Source organism: Microcaecilia unicolor, chromosome 9, assembly GCF_901765095.1.
Source record: "Microcaecilia unicolor chromosome 9, aMicUni1.1, whole genome shotgun sequence".
Taxonomy (NCBI): domain Eukaryota; kingdom Metazoa; phylum Chordata; class Amphibia; order Gymnophiona; family Siphonopidae; genus Microcaecilia; species Microcaecilia unicolor.
In genome coordinates, this window is record NC_044039.1 from 162,323,882 (window position 1) to 162,347,279 (window position 23,398).

The 23,398-nt window shown below is 47.8% G+C and overlaps 2 protein-coding genes across 5 annotated transcripts in view; one reads left to right on the plus strand and one right to left on the minus strand.

Moving 5' to 3' along the window:
* The window catches only part of KLHDC2 (kelch domain containing 2), a 52,242-nt gene extending 43,491 nt beyond the window's left edge, over positions 1–8,751 (plus strand). For both annotated transcript variants that reach the window (XM_030213946.1, XM_030213947.1), the window contains exons 11-13: positions 1,020–1,107; positions 1,412–1,464; positions 8,327–8,751. In XM_030213946.1, coding sequence (XP_030069806.1) covers positions 1,020–1,107; positions 1,412–1,464; positions 8,327–8,450 — 265 coding nt within the window. In that variant the 3' untranslated portion in view covers positions 8,451–8,751. The remainder of the gene's footprint in view (positions 1–1,019; positions 1,108–1,411; positions 1,465–8,326) is intronic.
* Positions 8,752–13,450: 4,699 nt separating this feature from the next.
* NEMF (nuclear export mediator factor) overlaps positions 13,451–23,398 on the minus strand; it is a 132,372-nt gene continuing 122,424 nt past the window's right edge. For all 3 annotated transcript variants that reach the window (XM_030214074.1, XM_030214073.1, XM_030214075.1), the window contains one exon: positions 13,451–14,413. In XM_030214074.1, coding sequence (XP_030069934.1) covers positions 14,336–14,413 — 78 coding nt within the window. In that variant the 3' untranslated portion in view covers positions 13,451–14,335. The remainder of the gene's footprint in view (positions 14,414–23,398) is intronic.

The window sequence follows — 23,398 nt, forward strand, 5'->3', positions numbered from 1 at the left end:
TTCCCAGCCCACCCCTGAGACACTTTAGTATGTAGTGGCGGTGCAAACCCTCGGAGCATGTTGTATCAAAGTATCATAAAAATAGCACTGCTGTGGAAACAAGGCCGTATGGACCGCAACCCATAAGGCAAGAGCACAGGAGGCCCCATAAGGTACACTCTGAATGTTAGACCACAGGAACACCAAAGGCATCCACGGCAAAAAATGCAATGGCATATCTTGTTCAACTGTACCCAAGGTTTATGGAGGAAAGCGACCTACTCAAAAGTAGTGAGCTGTGCCGCCCAATAGTAAGATTAAAAGGTCAGGTACTCCTATACACCCCCCCTCCTGATCAAGATACATCCAATTTCTGCGAACCTTTGGGGTCTGTGCCACCAGATTTAAGTGAATACTTCTGTAGTTGCACCAGGAATCCTTTAGAAAGGGGTAGAGGCAAACAAGCAGATAAGTACAAAAATCGGGCAACACATTCATTTTAACAGCACTAACTCTACCATCCCAAGAAACCCACAAACCTTCCCATCGATCCAGATCTGCCATGACCCAGGACAACAAAGGAGGAATATTCAAAGCAAGAGAAAAAATATTCCGTCCTATTTGTTTTAAAAGTATTTCCATGTAATTTCATTGAGTGTCGCCTGGTCTTTGTACTTTTTGTAAGAGTGAAAAATCGATTCACCGTTCTACATAGTTCTTTTTACTTCTGCAGTGACTTACTTTATTAAAACTGATACACAAATGTATATAAAAATATAATAAAAATGTCATTACCATGAACATTTAGAAGTCCTTTTACTAAAGTGCACTAATGGATTTATCGTGCACTAAATAAAATACCCATTATATTCCGATAGGCGCCTTATTTTACACATGCAAATAATTAACACGTGCTAAATCTGTTAGCACACCTTAGTAAAAGGACCCCTTAATGTGCTCTCAGTGGACTGGTAACTAATATATATATATATTTTTTTTTTTTTACTTTTGACCGCGTGTCTGTGTTGGTTCCTTTGCAGATTGTGGCATACAGCTTGTGTAAGCAAAGAAGGGGAAGTAATCGTTTTTGGTGGATGTGCCAACAACTTACTTGCCCATCAAAAAGCGGTACATTTTCTGCTATATATAAATGGTGGACAATAACTTTTTAAAAAATTAGATTAATTTTTGAAAGTGGCATAACTGAAAATTAACTGCTTATTTTCAGATTAAATTGACAGGATTGTAAACCTCTCTACCTGCTCTATAGTATAGAAGTATATTTTTCAAAGTCCTTAGTAGGAAAACAATTTTCCCTTTAACTGTACGTTGATGGCATATTGTTCATCTTTTGTATTTTCTTAGCATGAAAAGTTAGTAATACATTGGACTGCAATAATGAGGTTTCTGGGTGTTTCCTCCATTTTTACAGGCCCATAGTAATGAAGTTCTTGTGTTTTCTGTTCAACCCAAGTCTCTCGGCAGGTAAACATTTTTTTTATTTAGACTGTTTTTTCATCTGTATTTGCATTCTTGCAGCATGATTGTAAAGTATATTTGATATTAGCAAACTCTGGGGTTTAAACAGTAAAGTGTGCACAATTTTGTGGGTGCAAAGATGCAGAAAAGGGTTTTGCAGAGAAGCAAGCCTTGCATTAAGACACCAGTGTAGAGGCCAACAAACTGGGTTTTAAAAAATTTTCCTTTCGGTTTCAGCTGAAACTTATCATCTAGTTTCGCCAGAAACTGAAAACTAAAGTTTGATTTTGTGAATGTGAACCTGTGAGGCCCACTGGGGATTGTCAGAGCTTGCAGTCAGCAACCGTCTGCTAACCCCACAGGAGATTACCCTCCAATCCCAGGAACTGCAAGCACAGGCTGACAACTGGGAGAGCCATTTTAACACGGATTTATCAAGAAGTCTGGCATGTTTAGGTTCCCAGGTGCAGGTGTAGTTAAAAATCTCTGAGGAAGTAAATAATAATTTTTAAAAAATCATGATTACCAGCTTTTTATGCTTACCCAAACTATGCACAAGTAACAAGAGAAAGTAGCACTGAGATGTTTCCCATTTTGTATTAGTTATAAAACTGATTAAGGACGAATATAATATAGATTCTTACTAAAACAGGGTAAAGGAGTCCAGACATTGATCTATATTGTGGACATTCTACCAACCTAATGCACAGTCCAGAATAAAAAGCACACTGTTACTGAATGCAAAGACTATATGCTCTGAAAAATTACAATCGAGTAATATGTGTCTGAAATTATTTTTTAATAAACTTCATTTCATTATAATATTTCCCTACCAACACTAAGCTGACCAGTACTTGTGTTTGAAAGCAGTCACTGCATGTTCTTGTCTCATAGAATCAAACTTCTGCATGCCAAAAGTTTAATTAAAATGCTACATCTTCTTCATACCCAATGGCCTGGAAATTCTTTAGAATTACCCAAATAGTGTCCAAGACAGAATATATGTAATAATTAAAATAATGAGACCATATTTTACCTCCAAGCAAAATAGCCTCTGCGAAAATGGACCTCCAGTTAATGAAAAGTGAAACTAAAAGCCACCATGGTTGACTGCACCACATTTGGAGTGACCGCTGTTGTCATATCATCCCAAATTTACAGACTTAATTCCTGCTAACCCTTTGTATCTTTAAGCATTTATTTTGGAGCATATTATTTACCATATAAGCTACTGTGCACGATCATAACTGCACTACTTGAAATCTCATTATTTCAAAAAAAGTATGCTGAGTAGCTGCCCCCCTCCCCCCCACCAAGACTTCCTTACAATTCTTTGTGCTGTGGTCAGGGCAGGAGTGATCCCCAGTTGCTCCTGCCCGTGCTGGCTCGGCTCACAAAATGGCTGCTGTGACCTTCTTGTGGCAGTCTCGCAAGATTGTCACTATTCAATGCAGCCATTTTGAGAGCAGAGCCAGCATGGGCAGGAACAACGCGGGATCACTCCTGTCCTGACTACACCCCTAGACTGCCAGGGATTGTAAAATAGGTCTGATGGAGGCATCTACAACTGGGCAGGGGAGAAAGCCAGAAAGCTGTCTCTTGTTCAGAGGGGAGGAGGAGAGAGGAAGACATAGTCCAAAGCACAAATTTTCAGCCTCGACAAAAAACACATGGTCAGTTTTGACTGAAGATCAAGAAAGAGTAGAGGGAGACATGGCTCATAAGCAGGGAGAATTTCAACCAGGCAGAAAAAGGATTTTGGGCCAGTTTCAGCACTAACTGAAACCAAACTTTGGTTGGCCTCTACACCAATGCACTGAATATTAAAATTGATGGTAATGAGGGTATTGGGCTGTTCTGCCCAGATGCACTGAAATGTGTAGAAGACAATAATATCAGGGCTTTATTGCCAAGTGTGGGGAGGCTTAATAGGCTTAGCTTGCTGTTCTGCAGCCAATTTAGTGAGGGTTTCATGCCTGTTTGTTCTCTTTACTGCCAGTAAATTTTGGCTTCACTAAGAGCATAGTGGTAAAGTGAAGAGGTGTGCTCATTTTTCTGCAGTCACACAGTTCTGCTCAGCTTGAGGAACCTGGAGTTGTGCATACGTTTGAGCATGTGCTGGAATGCATAAATATTGATATTGCAAAGATTTTATGCACAGAATAGCATTCCAGCACATGCTCAAATGTTAGGTTTACAATTTCATGTTCCCCTGGGAATGAAGTGTGAAATGGCTTTAAGGAAATTGGGAGTAGTATAGTGTCAGTAAATTACCGTAGTGGTTTTCAGAAAACAGGTTAACAATGAAATATGTGACAGTCTCTGGGAAAAGGTGACTAAAATCCTGATTTCCAAAATGAGTGGCAGATTTTCATGTCAAAGGCCCAAACAGTCTGCAAAAGTTATGTTTACTTTTGTAACTTTTTTTTTCACATAAAAGAATGGTACAAGAGGCATGGTTGAAGCATGCTGGGATTGTGGGCCGGTGTGTTGGATCACAATTGTGGAATAATCTTCCAACTTATCAGGGAGGTTTCAGATTGTGTTTATTATAAAATATTGAAAACTATAGCTTATGAGGAAAGTTGTTTTTTTTTGGTAATGAGCTGCAGGGCCGCCGAGAGACTGGGCCGGGCCCGGGACAAGGCTGCCCCTGGGCCCCCGGGCCCCCCCCCCCCCGAGGTCACGGCTGCTCCACCCGCCACCGGGCCGGGCCCCTGCACTATATGTATATCCTTCAAGAGGTAGTGTGTCATGATTTAGGCTCCACTTTTTCTGATGTTTTGGTGCTACCTCAGTAAGGTCAAAACACAATCTCTCCACTGCAAAACACTATACACAAACTTGTGCAAAAACCCACTCATAACCTTACCAAACCATAACAGCACTAATTCCAAGGACAGGACGAGCTACAACCTTATGCATGGAAAGGCAGCACTATAATTATACCGGGCTCTAAAACACCAGTACACAACCTAATGAAAAACAAAACAAAAAGGGCTGCAAGTACTACACACTAGCAGAATACTGTACCTTATCACACATGAAAAACACATGGCAACAGATATGACACAAAGAACTAGAAATAAAAAAAAATATGAAGGCAAAATACTGAACTAGAAAGTTACCTGAAGAAGTCAGACTCAGCATGCAGCAATACTAGAAAAATTGAAACTTACATGAAAAACATCACAGATACACATTTCCAAAAGCTGACACAAAAAATTCTGAATAAAATACTTTTTTCTACCTTTGTTGTCTGATCATAGTTTTTCTATTCGCTTTGGTCCCAGTGTCTTCTGTTTTATGCAGTGTCTTCTTTCCATTTGATATTTTTTTCTCTCACCATGTCCACCATCCTCCTGTGTCCTTATGCGTCCTGTCTACCATCTGTAGCCCTGTCCCTATCATTCCTCCAGTTTCAGCATCTGCCCTGAAAGTGTTCCGATCCAGCCCTTAAATTCAGCAATTTCCCCTACATCCATGAGCATTTCTCCTCACTTCCCTCCATCCATGTGCATGTACTTCCTGTCTTCCCTCCCCTCCATCTATGTCCAGCATTTCTCCTCTCTCCTTTTCCCTCCATCTGTGTGCATCTCCTTCCTTTGTCTTTCCTTCCCTTCATCCTTGTGCAACATTTCTTCTCTCTTCCCTGCCCTCCACTCCATCCATGTCCAGCATTTCTCATCTCTTCCCTCACCTCCATCCATGTGCATCTCCTTCCTGACTTCCCTCTCCTCCCATATCCAGTAAATTTCCTCTCTCCCCTGCCCCTCCAATCATCCATCCATGTTCAGCAATTCTTCTCTCTCCCCTGCCAGGCATCCCCTCCTGTCCAGCAATTCTCCTCTCCCCCTGCCCTCCTATTCAGCAATCTCTTCTCTCTCCCCCATGCCTCTACCCTCTTATCCAGCGATCTCTTCTCTCCCCCCTGCCCTCCCCTCTTGTCCAGCAATCTCTTCTCTCTCCCCCATGCCTCTACCCTCTTATCCAGCGATCTCTTCTCTCCCCCCTGCCCTCCCCTCTTGTCCAGCAATCTCTTCTCTCTCCCCCTGCCCTGCCTTCCCCTCTTGTCCAGCAATCTCTTCTCTCCCCTCCTGTCCAGTGATATGTTATTTCTCCCCCCTGCCCTCCCCTCCCTCCGAGATCCAAGGCCCCCCTCCCTCTCTCTGAGATCCAAGCCCTCCCTCCCTCCAAGATCCAAGGCCCCCCTCCCTCCCTCTGAGATCCAAGCCCTCCCTCCCTCAGAGATCCAAGACCCCCCTCCCTCCCTCCGAGATCCAAGCCCTCCCTTAGAGATCCAAGGCCCCCCTCCCTCCCTCAGAGATCCAAGCCCTCCCTCCCTCCCTCGGAGATCCAAGACCCCCTCCCTCCCTCCCTCCCTCCCTCTGAGATCCAAGCCCTCCCTCCCTCAGAGATCCAAGCCCTCCCTCCCTCGGAGATCCAAGCCCTCCCTCCCTCCCTCCCTCCCTCAGAGATCCAAGGCCCCCCTCCCTCTCTCTGAGATCCAAGCCCTCCCTCCCTCCAAGATCCAAGGCCCCCCTCCCTCCCTCCGAGATCCAAGGCCCCCCTCCCTCCCTCTGAGATCCAAGCCCTCCCTCCCTCAGAGATCCAAGACCCCCCTCCCTCCCTCTGAGATCCAAGCCCTCCCTTAGAGATCCAAGGCCCCCCTCCCTCCCTCAGAGATCCAAGCCCTCCCTCCCTCCCTCCCTCGGAGATCCAAGACCCCCTCCCTCCCTCCCTCCCTCTGAGATCCAAGCCCTCCCTCCCTCAGAGATCCAAGGCCCCCCTCCTTCCGAGAACAAAGCCCCCACCCCTCCCTCCCTCCGTCCGAATGTCAAAAGCGATCTTCTTACCTCGTGGTTACAGCGCGAGCAGCACACAGTGAAAATCGTGCAGGCTCGCGCTTCAGCCTTCCTTTGTCTATCAGCTGAGGTCCCGCCCTTGCAGAAACAGGAAATGAGGGCGGGACCTCAGCTGATAGACAGACAAAGGAAGGCTGAAGCGCGAGCCTGCACGATTTTCACCGCGTGCTGCTCGCGCCGTAACCACGAGGTCAGATAAGAACAAGACGATCGCTTTTGACATGATTCGGAATCGGATGGAGGGAGGGACAGAAGGTGGGCCCTGGAACTCGGGTGAAAGGGACGGACGACGGGTGGGCCCTGGAACTCGACGGATGATGGGCGGGCCCTGGAACTCGGAGGGGAGGGGCGGAGCTACGGGCATGCGGCGTCGGGCCCCCCTGGAGGCCCGGGCCCGGGGACTTTTGTCCCCCCTGTCCCCCCCTCTCGGCGGCCCTGATGAGCTGATGCAAGTAATTTAGGTAGCACTTAAGGAATGATGACCCTATTAAAACTTTTTTTTTTTTTAGATTTTTAAATTGTTAATGTTTAATGTTGGTATATGTATCCATGATTTTAATCTGATTACTTGTGTTATGGTTTGTAAATTCTTTTGGTTGTTTCCTCCTTAGGGTACCTTATAGTTAAGTGGGTTATTTAACAAATTAAACATGAACCTTTTGATAGTAGATAAACTGCTCATTTTTCTTTCAGCTGCTGGACTATGGCCCTTATTTTAGAAGCCCTGCTCACAATTTACACTTGTATCAAATGCTGAGTTTTTGGTGGGGGGGGGGGGGAGTGATTCATTACAGGGAGGTATTCACTGAAGAAACATTGAGCACCATCATGTTATGGTGAAGGTTTATCTTTTGTGAGAGGGACAGGGACTTTAGTAGGAGGGGACTTCTTAGGATAGAGAGATGATGCTATGCTGGTTTCACTGTTTGTTATTCTTGATAATAAGTATTAAACCTATGACTTTGTATTTTGAATTTCTACAAGAGGGAACTCCAATCTTGTTTGAATAAAAATTGAAAGAAAAAAAACGTTTCAAGTGTAAAATGTACATATGGCAAGGGAGGGCAGGGTTTGGTAAGGACCAAAAAGTACACCTGTATTCTCCCATTTCAGAAGGGAGCATGTATGTTCAAGATCACCATGTTGGGATTTACTGCTGCTCCCAAGTATTAATGTGTTTTTGAAAAGGTGCTTGTTTTGGGCAGTGCAGTACTGGAGGGATTGCAGTATGACACCCCTAAATCTCCTAGTCTATTTCCTACCCTCCCCCCCCCCCAAAAAAAAAAAATGGTAATGCCAGATGTTTGCAGTCTGTTTGCTTAGGAGCACATCTGTGTCAGCACTAACATCTAGGTTCTCAAATGTCATTTAGACCTGAGTGTATTGCTGAGTTGCCTCTGATATTAGGGGGTCTTTTACTAAGCCACAGTAGCGTTTTTAGCGTTTGGTAGAAATCAGGTGTCTTAGCATTTACCGCCAGCTAATTTCTACTGCAAGCTAAAAATGCTACTGTGGCTTGGTAAAAGACCCCTTAGACATTGATGATTATAAAATGATTACACTGCTTATATACAGCAAGAGTATACACAGGCATTCCTGTATCTGTTTTAGAAGAGGCTCTACCTTGGCAGATCCTTCTCTAAAATACTACTGGAACTTGACATGTCCTGACCTGGATGTCTAGGTCTTTGCAGCCCCATTTTAGATAGAACATAGAAATCAGATTCAACTTTGTCTTCTCCACATCATAAAATCACCCTTTTAAATCTTTGGTCACGTCCAATCTATCTTGAGAGGTGGATTGCTTATTTTTAAACCAGATAAAAAGTAGGTCTTTTTGCTCTTGGTCTTTGCTTTTAATGTAGCCAGAAATGATGTCCAGTTATGTCGTCGTCCATTGCAGTACTGTACAAAATCTCACTGGGGAGAGGCAGTTACTTTTGCATTAACACACGCAGATCCTTAATAGCTACATCAATTCTTTATTTTTTTCCTTTTTTAAGACTGTGCCTTGAGGCCGTGATCAGTTTCAGAGAGATGCTGTCCAGCTCATTCGAATACCTTCCAACACATTTGCTTCATACTGTCAGTCAGTGTGTAGGAAGCAACAATTTATCTGGATCCTGAGATTGCTGCTGTGATGATTTTGATAAGAATACAGAATTCCATGGATCAGCAAACACAGAAGATATGTTCAACGTTGCCTGAAAGGGTGGCAGATCTGCATAAACATCCTTTGTATAGCTTTAAATTTGCATTATTGTAGGTAGTAGCTTCCTATTTTTTCATTTGCATGTGAATGGCACATAGAGAACCTATTTTTGTGGAAATATGTTTGTAATAAATCTGTGTAAAAGAGGAAGGTAGACTTAACATTAAACTGTCACTAAAATGGTCTTGCTTAATAATAAACTGTCGTTATCCAGGAGTTGTCCTAATCTGTCACATCATTGATAACATAGAACCCCTTTTTACTAAAGCATAGCATGTGTATAAAATATAATTCACAGTAGTTGGTGTGTGCTAAACTTAAGTAAAAGGACCCTGTATTAAATGATGGTTGCTAGAGCTCCTCTGCATTTTTCTGCTTTGGTAGATAGACCTGTAACATCAGCTCTCCCCTTTCCCATGTGTCTTACCTGAAAGCTTTTCTTACCGCTGCTTTCCATGTCAGTCCTAAGCATGCACAGAACCTTGTTGGTGGTTTTTCTTCAGCTTTTGTGTCTTAAAAAAACAACAACAGTGCTTTACCCATATTATTATTCTTTCCAAACCAACAATAATATGCTGTTAAGAAATTATGTAGAAGATGTTGAGAAGGGCTGGAGAAAAAGGATAAAATAATTCTGAAAACTCAACAGGGGCGGGTGAGGAAGGGAAGCAGCCTGAGTCAAAAACACATGGGACAAATTGGATTGGGGGAGAGACAGTGATTAGTCTTGCCCCCCCCCCCCCCCCCCCCCTTTGGAGAAGTGGCCTAGTGCATTTTTATGAGGGGCTGTTGACCAGCTGCAACATAGAAACATTAATATGATGAACCATAGTAGTAAGTGAATTGTTCTTTTCAACTTCCCCTCTCCTGCTCAGGACAGACAGGAGCCATGGTTGACATGTGTATGAATGTTTCAAGCTTTCCTGTACTATAATCTCCCCTCTGATGGGCTGGCTTGTGATTCAGATGTGTATGTCACTTTCTTTGTACATTCTACTGTGAAATCTAGTGATTAAAGTCTGCAGCATTTTTAGTGATTGCTATATATGGTAATACCCAAGTAGTTTACTACTGCTTGCTATTGTGTATAGCCTACTGGTGCTGAAGCACAGCAATACCTGTTGCCTTGGGATAGTGGCACCCAGGGTTACAGTTTAAAAGCCATCATTTGAACTCTGTCACATCTACTAGTTATTTTTTACTTTGGGCTGGAAGAACTAATACAATGAACCTAATGGAGAACTGCTCCTCCCCTCTGCGTCAGAGAGTGACATCAATAAGCTTTACTTAGGTATGACAATCCTCATAGCATGTTCATTTATCTAAAAGCAGTAATGGCAGACAATCCTGATTTGATCACAGTGCAGCAGGCTTTAGCAAAGTGCTGTGGTTTATTTACTGATGCCATGGAGGCCAACCAGGCAGTCTAATGTGCTGTGTGGTCCATCTGAGAGTCCATGTGAATGGGCCTATCGCCTGAAGCAAGCATTTTACCTGGTTGGGGGAGGGGGTGCTCCGGGAGCTGTAGGGTTCTTTTCTTGCTGTCTCACCTTTGTTGTTCTGAGGCCTTAACCAATATAGATTCTGCAGACTGAGGCCTGAACAAGGAGTGGCCTAGTGGTTAGGGTGGTGGACTTTGGTCCTGAGGAGCTGAGTTCGATTCCCACTTCAGGCACAGGCAGTTCCTTGTGACTCTGGGCAAGTCACAACCCTCCATTGCCCCATGTAAGCCGCATTGAGCCTGCCATGAGTGGTCAAGCGCGGGGTACAAATGTAACAAAAAAAAACAAAAAACATATTCACGGTTTCTTCAAGGAAAACTACTTCTTGCCATAGCTGTGCTACTGACTTCATCAAGGATATGTTGAATAATGCAACTTGCCTCCAGTTTATCTCCTGGGAAGATATCACCAGAGTCATTGTCCCTGAGACAATCACTCCTCCACATCTTCCCAGGAGATAAACTGGAGGCAAGCTTTTTTGATACAATATATCCTTGATGAAGAAAACTGGTTTGTGTTGTTCTGGCCTCACTTTACAGACTCCTTATTGGTTCAGGCTTAACTAGGCTTCAGACCAGCAAAGGTGAAACAGCAGGAAAAGACCCCTGCAGGATACATTGGAAAAAAAACACCACGAGCCATCTTCTGCATGTTTCCCCCAACTTGTCTAATGCTTCCCATAGCAAACAAGGTAAGGGAGGTTGTAATTAAAAAAAAAAAATCTGTCCAGTTTGGTTTTTAACCCTAGATCATCCAAGCAGGTCATCCTAGATGCCAGTGGAAGGTTATGCTATAGGGTTATAACTGCTGTTCCAAACACAGGATATGCTAGTTCCTTCTGAAACCTCATCTATTCAAGGCAGTGCTGTTTTAGACTCTAGTAATGCTGATCCAGTTTTGAAGGGGAAGTACTGAGGGAGAGAAGGGGAGAACTTGTTGCGTAAGGGGGTTCTTCATTGTATGTTATGGGGAATGAACAATTCTGGGAATGGCTAAGGCAACTGGGATGGAGGCTGGGCCCCCTGGTTGAACCATTTGTTTTCAAGAATCAAATATAAAGGGACTTGGGTGGCTCAAATACTTTCTTTTTGAGAAAAAGATCTACTGACTAATAACATTACTAGTATCATTTTGGTAACAAGTCAAGTAAAATGTTGGCTAAGACCTTAGCTAGGCCTGTACTATGTTGCAGCTGTGCAGGGACAGAATAAGACCCTGACTACCAAGTTTGAAGACCAAGCTAACTCATTTGCCAGTTGCTATGTTCAACAACTATCTCATGCATATTCATTCTGGGTATGCAGAAAACCTGATTGGCCAGGTGCTCCCTAAGGACCAGGTTGAAAACCACTACAAACCTCCAATTGGGTGGGGTGGGGTGGGGTGGGGTGGGGGGGGGGGGCGAGAAAGAGGACCAAACTCTAAAAATGAACTTGAGTGGAAGTGTATGCAACTCTCATAAATATCCAGTGTGGCCATCCTGAAAACTAACCTGTTGCATTCTTATTTTTCTGTTTATCTCTGGATGTTATTTCAATTAAAAACAACTGGCCCTAAAGAACTGTAAATGCAGGGCTAAGTATTGAATTGTAAGGAAGGAAGGAACTTAAAGATGTTTCTGGTGATTTTATTCGTTGTCCAAGAAGAAGTAGAGATGGCTAAACATTACCAGGAATAGAGGCTGACTGAATTATGGTTTTGAGACCAGCCTGAACTCTGCGTTCAGGTTTTGGCTGAAAACAAAACTCCCTGTCTTTGCTCCCGCCCCAAACCTGTTCCTGCCTTCCCCAGGCCTACCTTCTAAAAGTCCTGGTGTCCATTGGCCTCTTCAGAACACAAGCAATTGAGTCACTCCTGCTCCTGCATTGCAAAAACGGTGCACCCAACTTTCCAGAGCAGCCTCCTGAGCCTGCCACAGGAGGTTACAGCTGCAATTTTGGGACTGGAGACTGAGGATTGCTCTTGCTTCTGCCCATGGCAGTTCCAGTCCCAAAATAGCAGCCGTGACCACCTGGCAGCAGTCTGAGGCTGCTGTTCACTATAGAGTGGGTAAGAAGTAGTGACTCCCAATAGCTCTGAACATAGGGGGATGGCTGGGGGGGGGGTGTCAGGGGGGGAGAAGGGAAGGGCACTACTGTTTCAGCTTTTAGTTCTGGCCAAAATGGCAAATTTTGGCTTGTTTCGGCCAGAACTGAAAGCCCCTGGTTTCATTTGCCCTCTAACCTTCAACTGTTGTTCATTGACCCATGGCCCTGTTTTGGTGTATGCCTGGAGCAGGGTTCCTTAAAACTCTTTGCACAAATACCTGTTTATTATCACTGCAGAGACAGATGCTACCCTTCCACCAAAACTCAGTTTTGGAGGAAGGTAGCAGCTCTCAATACAGTGGTATGCAGAGGTGTGAGGACCACCTCTGCCTTCTGCAGTGGGTAATCTGTTTAGCTTTTTGGGATGTAGGAACTAGCATTCTTAGTAGACTGGCCCACCAGAGCAGTGGGGCACTGCAGTAGATTTCAAATAAAAGCTCTCAGGTACACATCTCATAATTACCCCCTTGAGAAACCTACTGTACATTACTATATTAGCCTTTATGGCTGCAGGTGTCACCTATGTGGGTACAGTTGGCTTGGGGGGAGGGGGCTGACACTTTCCACCACAAGTGTAATAGTGTGGATTTTGGGCCTGGCTCTCCTGTACAGTACTACACCAACCACTAGGGCACACCAGGGCCCTGCTTGTTGCTCTAATAGGACTGACCATCTGAAGCTGTCATAGCAGCTGGAATGTACTGTTCACATATTATTTTGTTGGGGGGGGGGGTGACCAGGGTGACCACTGACAGAGTCATTCCTTAATTTCTCCAATGGTCATCTGGTCAGGGCACTTTCTGTGGCTTAGTCATTAAAAAAGGTCTAGCTCAAAATGGCTTAGTTTTAGTCCTGGACTTCCAAGTGTTATGAACACCCTAATCCCACGGTATTCCCACCCCCTTGTGATCTGGATGCAATGCAGATTCAACATCTGCAAAATAAGTTTTGAAAATAGCAAAATGTTCAAATGCTGCTTTATGCCACTTTTTAGATGTTTTTCTCGTTTGCAAAATGAGCCCCATATCCACTGAGCATGACTGAATCCTGTTTGCATCTGCTTGGGAGAAGATTTATTTTATTACATTTGTACCCCGCGCTTTTCCACTCATGGCAGGCTCAATGCATTTTACATATTGTATACAGGTACTTATTTGTACCTGGGGCAATGGAGGGTTAAGTGACTTGCCCAGAGTCACAAGGAGCTGCCTGTGCCTGAAGTGGGAATTGAACTCAGTTCCTCAGGACCAAAGTCCACCACCCTAACCACTAGGCCACTCCTCCTGTTAGTGCATAAAGTAATGCATGTTATTCAGAGGGCAGATGTTTGGTTTAACCATTCAAACACATTTAATAAGTCTATTTTGCCCTGAGCATTACAAAAATATGTTCAGCTGAGAAAAATCTTTCATCCTTCTATAAATCAGCAGTACTCTATATTCCTTGTTACTGAGCTTCTGATAAGTCAATGCCATGCTCGGTTTACAAAGCAAGTTCCTTTAGCTTTCAGAAATGCTGTATGGGAGAGATACACATCACCTGCCAGACTAATCATTTGAAGCAGCACTGTTCAGACTATTGCTTCCTGCTTATTCCAAGGTCTCCTGAGTCATGAGGCAACAAGAACGGTATTAAACCATAGGCTCCCTGTACATCAAAGCCTGTCCTCCATAGCACTATCAGCTGCCCACCTGGAGCACTATAGTTTCCAGAGGAGCCAGAGTAGGACCTTTTGCACTGCTGTCACCCTCCAGCTCTTACATTCGTAACCACTGTTGTATTTTATGCACTTTGTTCAGAAAAATCACCACAGAATGCAGTTCGTGTTGTCACCGATGTTCTTCATGGTGGGAGGAGCTTTTAAATAACACTATTGTCCCCGGAATGAGGTCTTTAGCAAAATAACTTGAATCCCTATAAGTCCTCTTCACTTAGAAAAGCAAGCCCAGGGATGGAAGGGGCATTACTACACTGTTGCTCCATTCTGCAGCAGGTGGATAACAGACCTGGAATCTTCATTTCAAATTCATGGCACCAGAGAAGGTGAAAAATGGTTGAGCTGCCACAATTACCTCTTGTCCTGCATATACAGGTTAACAAAAAGTGGCTAAAATGCATATGAATAGATGCTCATTTAGTAGCAAAGTCAATCCTGCCTCTATATTTTATTTACACCATCTTGGTTCTCCTTAAGGTGACAGCTAAGTCTGGTCATTTCTTTTTTGTGGCCTGCAGATTAGGTGCAGAAACTTTCACTTTGCCAGGCATATTTCTTGATAAGTCTGTATCCTACACAACAAAACAAATACATTAGGGAAAGCAACATTAACATGAAATATATATTGATTTTACTTAAAGCAGCCACTGTTTTCATGCATGTTATATATCAAACTACTAGCAGAAAGACGGTTTATAAGGTATAAAAGTTATTAAAACAGTCCAAAGACAATGAGTTGAACCTAACAGCTCTCTAGCAAAACGGTAAAACCACTGACCAAGGAAATTTGGCCATAGCCAGCAGCTTAACTTAGTTAGAAAAAAAAAAACCTGTCTTGATACGGGGAGTGCAATTATCACAGTCAATAATTCAGAAAAACGGCAAGATAATCTCTGGAGTAAGTACACATAGGAAATCCCAATATGTTAGCATTTAAAACTTTCAAAATGGAGACTATTATAAAATGAGGGAAATGGTAAAAAATAAAAAATCTTAGAGGAGCAGCTACAAAGGTCAAAAATTTACATCAGGCATGGATGCTATTCAAAAATACCATCCTGGAAGCCCAGACCAGATACAGTCCATGTATTAAAAAAGGGAGGAAGGAACGCCAAATGACAGTATGGTTAAAACGTAGGGGTGGGGTATTAACGCATTAATATTTTACTGTGTTAATGCCAGCTGATTTTTTTTTATAATGCAGACCCACCCCCTTCCCCCTGTGTTTACCTCAACAGCGGGGCTTGGCCATTTCTTCCTTGCTGCCTCAAAGTCCTTTTTCTTTCCCTTCACCGGGCTCTGCAGATACTTGAATCGCAGTGCAGGAAGTTAGGGAAGTCTCTTGGTTTCAAGTCCAGCAAGACTTCCACAACTTCCTGCACGATGTGGCTAAAGAATCTGTAGAGCCCAGTGCAAGGTAAATGCGAGAAGGGGGCAGGTCTGCATTTAAAAAGTCAGGGGGCATGAGAGAATCTAGGTGAAGGCTGGTGAGGGGGGCATGATAGAAAGAAACAGAGGGTATGAGAGAGTGAATGATACATACCTGTAGCAGGTGTTCTCCGAGGACAGCAGGCTGATTGTTCTCACGACTGGGGTGATGTCCGCGGCAGCCCCCACCAACCGGAAAAAAGCTTCGCGGGACGGTCGGCACGCAGGGCACGCCCACCGCGCATGCGCGGCCGTCTTCCCGCCCGTGCGCGACCGCTCCCGCCAGTTGAATGACTAGCAAAAGATGAAACACACAACTCCAAAGGGGAGGAGGGAGGGTAGGTGAGAACAATCAGCCTGCTGTCCTCGGAGAACACCTGCTACAGGTATGTATCATTCACTTTCTCCGAGGACAAGCAGGCTGCTTGTTCTCACGACTGGGGTATCCCTAGCTTTCAGGCTCACTCAAAACAAGAACCCAGGTCAATTGAACCTCGCAACGGCGAGGGTACAACAGAAATTGACCTACGAAGAACAACTAACTGAGAGTGCAGCCTGACCAGAATAAATTCGGGTCCTGGAGGGTGGAGTTGGATTTACACCCCAAACAGATTCTGCAGCACCGACTGCCCGAACCGACTGTCGCGTCGGGTATCCTGCTGGAGGCAGTAATGTGATGTGAATGTGTGGACAGATGACCACGTCGCAGCCTTGCAAATCTCTTCAATAGTGGCTGACTTCAAGTGGGCCACTGACGCTGCCATGGCTCTAACACTATGAGCCGTGACATGACCCTCAAGAGTCAGCCCAGCCTGGGCGTAAGTGAAGGAAATGCAATCTGCTAGCCAATTGGAGATGGTGCGTTTCCCGACAGCTACCCCTAGCCTGTTAGGGTCGAAAGAAACAAACAATTGGGCGGACTGTCTATGGGGCTGTGTCCGCTCCAAGTAGAAGGCCAATGCTCTCTTGCAGTCCAATGTGTGCAACTGACGTTCAGCAGGGCGGGTATGCGGCCTGGGGAAGAATGTTGGCAAGACAATTGACTGGTTAAGATGGAACTCCGACACCACCTTCGGCAGGAACTTTGGGTGGGTGCGGAGCACTACTCTGTTGTGATGAAATTTGGTATATGGAGCATGAGCTACTAGGGCTTGAAGCTCACTGACCCTACGAGCTGAAGTAACTGCCACCAAGAAAATGACCTTCCAGGTCAAGTACTTCAGATGGCAGGTATTCAGTGGCTCAAAAGGAGGTTTCATCAGCTGGGTGAGGACGACGTTGAGATCCCATGACACTGTAGGAGGCTTGATAGGGGGCTTTGACAAAAGCAAGCCTCTCATGAATCGAACGACTAAAGGCTCTCCAGAGATGACTTTACCTTTTACACGATAATGGTAAGCACTAATCGCACTAAGGTGATTCCTTACTGAGTTGGTCTTGAGGCCAGACTCTGATAAGTGTAGAAGGTATTCAAGCAGGTTCTGTGCAGGGCAAGAACGAGGTTCTAGGGCCTTGCTCTCACACCAAACGACAAACCTCCTCCACTTGAAAAAGTAACTCTTTTTAGTGGAATCCTTCCTGGAGGCAAGCAGGACCCGGGAGACACCCTCCGAAAGACCCAACGCAGCGAAGTCTACGCCCTCAACATCCAGGCCGTGAGAGCCAGAGACTGAAGGTTGGGGTGCAGTAACGCTCCGTCGTTCTGCGAAATGAGAGTCGGAAAACACTCCAATCTCCACGGTTCTTCTGAGGACAACTCCAGAAGAAGAGGGAACCAGATCTGACGGGGCCAAAAGGGCGCTATCAGAATCATGGTGCCGCGGTCGTGCTTCAGCTTCAGTAAGGTCTTCCCCACCAAAGGTATGGGAGGATAAGCATACAGGAGGCCGGTCCCCCAATGGAGGAGAAAGGCGTCCGACGCTAGCCTGCCGTGTGTCTGAAGTCTGGAACAGAACAGAGGCAGCTTGTGGTTGGTCTGAGAGGCGAAAAGGTCCACCGAGGGGGTGCCCCACTCTCGGAAGATCTTGCGAACCACTCTGGAATGGAGCGACCACTCGTGCGGTTGCATGACTCTGCTCAGTCTGTCGGCCAGACTGTTGTTTACGCCTGCCAGGTATGTGGCTTGGAGGAGCATGCCAAACTGGCACGCCCAACGCCACAGCCCGACGGCTTCCTGACACAGGGGGCGAGATCCGGTGCCCCCCTGCTTGTTGACGTAATACATTGCAACCTGATTGTCTGTCCGAATTTGGATAATTTGGCAGGACAGCCGATCTCTGAAAGCCTTCAGCGCGTTCCAGATCGCTCGGAGCTCCAGGAGGTTGATCTGCAGATCCTTTTCCTGGAGGGACCACAGACCCTGGGTGTGAAGCCCATCGACATGAGCTCCCCAACCCAGGCGAGATGCATCCGTCGTCAGCACCTTCGTGGGCTGCGGAATTTGGAATGGACGTCCCAGGGTCAAATTGGTCCGGATGGTCCACCAGAGCAGTGAAGTGCGGCAACTGGTGGAGAGGCGGATGACATCTTCTAGATTCCCGGTGGCTTGGAACCACTGGGAAGCTAGGGTCCATTGAGCAGATCTCATGTGAAGACGAGCCATGGGAGTCACATGAACTGTGGAGGCCATATGACCCAGAAGTCTCAACATCTGCCGAGCTGTGACCTGCTGAGACGCTCTGGTCTGCGAAGCGAGGGACAGGAGGTTGTTGGCCCTCGCTTCGGGAAGGAAGGCCTGAGCCGTCTGGGTATTCAGCAGAGCTCCTATGAATTCCAGAGACTGGGTTGGCTGGAGATGGGACTTTGGGTAATTTATCACAAACCCCAGCAGCTCCAGGAGTTGAATAGTGCACTGCATGGACCGGAGGGCTCCTGCCTCCGAGGTGTTCTTGACCAGCCAATCGTCGAGATATGGGAACACGTGCACTCCCAGCCTGCGTAGGTACGCCGCCACCACCACGAGGCACTTTGTAAACACTCGTGGGGCGGAGGCGAGCCCAAAGGGCAGCACACAGTACTGAAAGTGTCGTGCGCCCAGGCGGAATCTGAGATACTGTCTGTGAGCTGGCAGTATCGGGATGTGAGTATATGCATCCTTTAAATCCAGGGAACATAGCCAATCGTTTTTCTGAATCATTGGCAGAAGGGTGCCCAAGGAAAGCATCCTGAACTTTTCTTTGACCAGGAATTTGTTCAGGCCTCTCAGGTCTAGGATGGGACGCATCCCCCCTGTTTTCTTTTCCACAAGGAAGTACCTGGAATAGAATCCCTGCCCTTCCTGCCCGGGTGGTACGGGCTCGACCGCATTGGCGCTGAGAAGGGCGGAGAGTTCCTCTGCAAGTACCTGCTTGTGATGGGAGCTGAAGGATTGAGCTCCCGGAGGACAATTTGGAGGCAGGGAGACCAAATTCAGGGCGTATCCGCACCGCACTATTTGGAGAACCCACTGGTCGGAGGTTATGAGAGGCCACCTTTGGTGAAAAAATTTTAACCTCCCCCGACCGGCAGATCGTCCGGTACGGACACTTTGAGGGCGGCTATGTTCCCGTGGATCCAGTCAAAAGCCCGTCCCTGGCTTTTGCTGTGGAGGCGCAGGGGGCTGCTTAGGCGCACGCTGTTGACGGGAACGAGCGCGCTGGGGCTGTCCCTGTGCCTGACGAGGCCTTCGGGCCGGCTGGCTGTACCTACGCTTTGCAAAAGAATAGGGTGCAGCCTGCCGGGCCCGGGAAAAACGTCCACCTGCTGAGGTGGATGCTGAAGGCGCCCGGTGGGAGAGCTTGTCGAGAGCGGTTTCCCGCTGATGCAGTTGGTCCACCATCTGCTCGACCTTCTCACCAAAAATGTTATCCCCCCGGCAAGGGACGTCGGCCAGTCTCTGCTGGGTGCGGTTGTCCAGGTCAGAGGCACGCAGCCATGAGAGCCTGCGCATCACTATACCTTGGGCCGCAGCACGAGATGCCACGTCACAGGTGTCATAGGTACCCCTGGACAGGAACTTTCTGCACGCCTTCAGCTGCCTGACCACCTCCTGATAAGGCCTGGACTGCTCCGGCGGGAGCTTCTCGACCAGGTCCGCCAGTTGTTGCACATAGGTCCGCATGTGAATGCTCATATAGAGCAGGTATGACTGGATGCGGGTCACGAGCATGGAGGATTGGTAGGCCTTCCTCCCAAACGAGTCCAGAGTGCGAGACTCCCGCCCCGGGGGCGCCGAGGCGGTATCCCTCGAACTCCATGCCCTCTTGAGAGCAGAATCCACGACCGCCGAGTCATGGGGCAATTGGGGCCGCATTAACTCTGGGTCGGAGTGGATCCTGTATTGGGGCTCTGCTTTCTTGGGAATGGTGGGGTTAGTTAACGGTCGCACCCAGTTCCGAAGCAGTGTCTCCTTGAGGACATTGTGCAGCGGCACCGTGGAGGACTCTCTAGGTGGCGATGGATAGTCGAGGACCTCGAGCATCTCGGCCCTCGGCTCTTCCACAGAGACCACGGGGAAGGGAATGCTGATAGACATATCCCGCACAAAGGAGGCAAAGGAGAGGCTCTCGGGGGGTGAGAGCTTCCTCTCCGGTGAAGGCGTGGGGTCCGAGGGAAGGCCCGTAGACTCCTCTGAGGAGAAATATCTAGGGTCCTCCTCTTCCCCCCACGAGTCCTCATCCTCGGTATCGGACATAAGCTCATGTAGCTGAGTCCTGAACCGGGCCCGGCTCGACGTCGAGGCACCGAGGTCTCGGTGTCGTCGAGCGGTGGACTCCCGCGCCGGCGGGGACGGAGCTCCCTCCATCGACGTCGACGGGGACTCCACCTGCGTGGCGGTCGAGACCGGCGCCGCAAGCGGCGGCGGTGTCGACGGCCCCGGCGCCGGGCTAGAGCTCACCGGCGCCACAGACATCGGCGCCGAGGGCGCAAGCACCCCCGGCGCCGGCACAGCCTGGCGCATCAGCCCTTCCAGGATCCCCGGAAGGATGGCTCTGAGGCACTCGTCCAGGCCCGCTGCCGGGAAAGGCGGTGGGGCCGGTAGGGGTGTCGGTGCCAGAAGCTGATGGGGGCCAGGAGACGGCACCGAGGTGCCGGAACCCTGACGCGTCGGTACCTCCACGACCGACGGGGACCTCTCCTCTCGACGATGACGCTTCGGCGCCGCCTCCTCTCCGATGTCCGGATGCACCGAGGGCGACCGGTGACGACGCTTCTTGTCTTTCTTCCGATGCGCGTCACCGGTGCCGGGAGGTATGGAGGAGGAGGAGGACGATCCTCCTCGGTCCCGAGGAGCCGGGTCAGACAGGGTTCGGTCCCGAGGGCCACGGGCTGAGGGAGTGACCGGGGCCGACTGCCCACGCGGCCGCTCACCTCTACCCTCGCCAGCGGACCGGCGGGCCGACGGGACCTGTTCTCCTGGGGTCGATGCCATCGGTGCCGATGTCTCGGGCATCGATACCGGTACCGAAGGACCGGGCGTCGATACCGACGCCGTCGAGGTCGAGGGGCCGGCGCAAGTTCCAAAAAGACGGTCCCGCAGAACTTGCCTCGCAACCTGAGTCCGTTTCCGGAGACCGAGACACAGGGAACACGACTTGATATTGTGCTCCGGCCCGAGGCACTGGAGGCACCAAGCGTGGGTGTCGGTCTGCGAGATCGGCCGGCCGCAGCGACCACACTTTTTAAATCCACTCGGGACCTTTGAGGACATCGACGGAAAAATCGCGTCGGCGAAGTCAAAATCGTCAATGGTGGCTAAAATCACACCACGAAAAAAGAAACGACCGTGCGGCCACTAGGCCGCAATGTGGCGTCCCCGCTGGAAGCGAGGGAAAAAGGGAGCGCGTGCTCCACACGCGCAGGGTTTCTTTTTTTTTTTTTTAAAAAGAAACCGGACGGTAACTAAACAAAGTTAAACAAAGAAAAAGCACGATCCGCGTAAACGCGATCGAAATCCGGCGGCTGAATCAGAGAGAGCGGCGAGGCACGACTCTCTCCAGACGCGGAAAAAAAGGAACTGGCGGGAGCGGTCGCGCACGGGCGGGAAGACGGCCGCGCATGCGCGGTGGGCGTGCCCTGCGTGCCGACCGTCCCGCGAAGCTTTTTTCAGGTTGGTGGGGGCTGCCGCGGACGTCACCCCAGTCGTGAGAACAAGCAGCCTGCTTGTCCTCGGAGAAAGAGAGATATGACTGTGTTCAATAGGAAAGAGTGAAATGCCCAAAATGCATGCCATGATTAAATTTTTAATCATTGCCCACCTCTACTAAAAAGTGAGGTGAAGGAAGCTATAGGAGCTAAAAGAAAATCCTTCAGAAAATGGAAGGAGGATCCAACTGAAAATAATAGAAACGTCAGGGGCGGCCCTATAATGAGGCCGCCTCAGACGGCACTCTACAGCAAGTGGCATCTTGCCAATAGCCAGTCCAGTCTACCTGCTAGTTAAGCTATCTCTGCTGCACTTCTCCCCCAGCATCCTTCCTTCCATTCTGCGCCCCCTGGGTTGACATCTTCCCAATTCGTTCCTCCACCCCTTTCCCTACCTTTAATTTGTTCCATAAGATGCTGGGCAGTGGCAGCAATTCACACATGCTGCCCAGCCGCCAGCCTGACAACATCTCTATACTACAGCCTACCCCAGCGGAACAGGAAGTTATGTCAGAGAGGGTGGGCTGCGGTAGAGAGAAGATGGCCCAGTGGCAGGGCAGCATGTGTGAATTGCTGCCTGGCAACTTTTGGAACAAATTAAAGGTAAGGAAAAAGAGGTTGAGGAACAAAGGGGGGGGGGAGATGGCCTGCTGGGTGAGAAGAGAGACTGAGTGATGCTGGGGTGGAAAGAAGAGAGGTTGGACTCAGGGGAGGGAATGAGGGAAGGGACAGATGTTGGACGAAGGGAGGGGAAAAAAGAGAGATGGAGTTGGGGATGGGATAATGGGAGGGAGGAGAGATGGATGGGGAGGGTGAGACAGGAGAGGGACTTGGGGGAGGACTGGGGGTCTGGTCAGGGACAAGGAAAGATGGGGAGGATGGAGGAAGAGGGATAGAAAAAGCAATAGACTCAGAAGAGGGTGCCAAAGGGAGATTGATTTGGGGGAGGGTGGAGGAGCAAAATGGGGAAGGGAAAGATAGATTTGCGGGAGAGGGCAGAGGAAGAGGTGGACTCCAAGAGAGCAAAGGAGGGGAAGAAGAGATGATGGGGGGGGGGGGGGGGGAAGGGGGGAAGAGAGAGAGATAGGGGCAGAAGGGAGGAAAAGAGATGTCAGGCGATGGATGGGAGAAGAAGAGATGCCAGACTCAGGGGGCAGAAGGGAGGAAAAAAGTGAGAGATGATAGACTCGGAAGGAAGGGTGTAGAAGGGCAATAAGGAGAAATGCTGGACTTGGGGGGGGGGGGGGGGGGGATAAAGGTGGGAGGGAGCAAGGAGGTTTGATGAACAGGAGACAGCAGGAGCGTGCTTGGCCCATTATCTGGCCTGAAACCGATAGACAGAGCTTGTCACCCTATCAATTACATTATTTTGGGTTTACCAAGATGGCAGCAGCTGCGTTGGTGAGAATGAAAACCTTGGGTGGACTGGATTCAGCTTTGTGACATCACGCTATCTCTTGTTCATCAAATCTCCTTGGAGAGAGGAGATGCTAGGAATGGTGGATCCATGTGGGAGAGGCCATGGGAGAGTTCTCAAGGAGATGAGTGAAAGGAGGATAGCGAGTACAGAGGGTAGAAATATGGTAATGGAGAACAGATGAAAGATAAAAGGGAATAGGAGGATGGGAAATGTGAGCACTAGGGGATAGAAAGTTGATACAAGTAAATGAAAAGTGAAAAGGAATAGAGTAAGAGGATGAAATTTGAGTAGACAGAGGCAATGGAGGAGAGAACTTAGAGAAAGATAGATAAGTCAGAGACAGGTGTAATGAGGGAATGTAGCAAGATAGGAGAGAGAAAAAATAACAAATGGCTAGCGGCCACTGAAAACAGATTTAGCAGAAGACAGGAAAGCATAAAATAGAAACTGGGACCAACATGATGGGAAAAATAAAAGGCCCAGAAACAGAAAGGTAGAAGAAAGTGTTTTATTTTGAATTTATTAACTGGAATTTGTTAGCTTAGGCCAGGGAAATGTGCATCACAGATGTTTATATATATTGTGT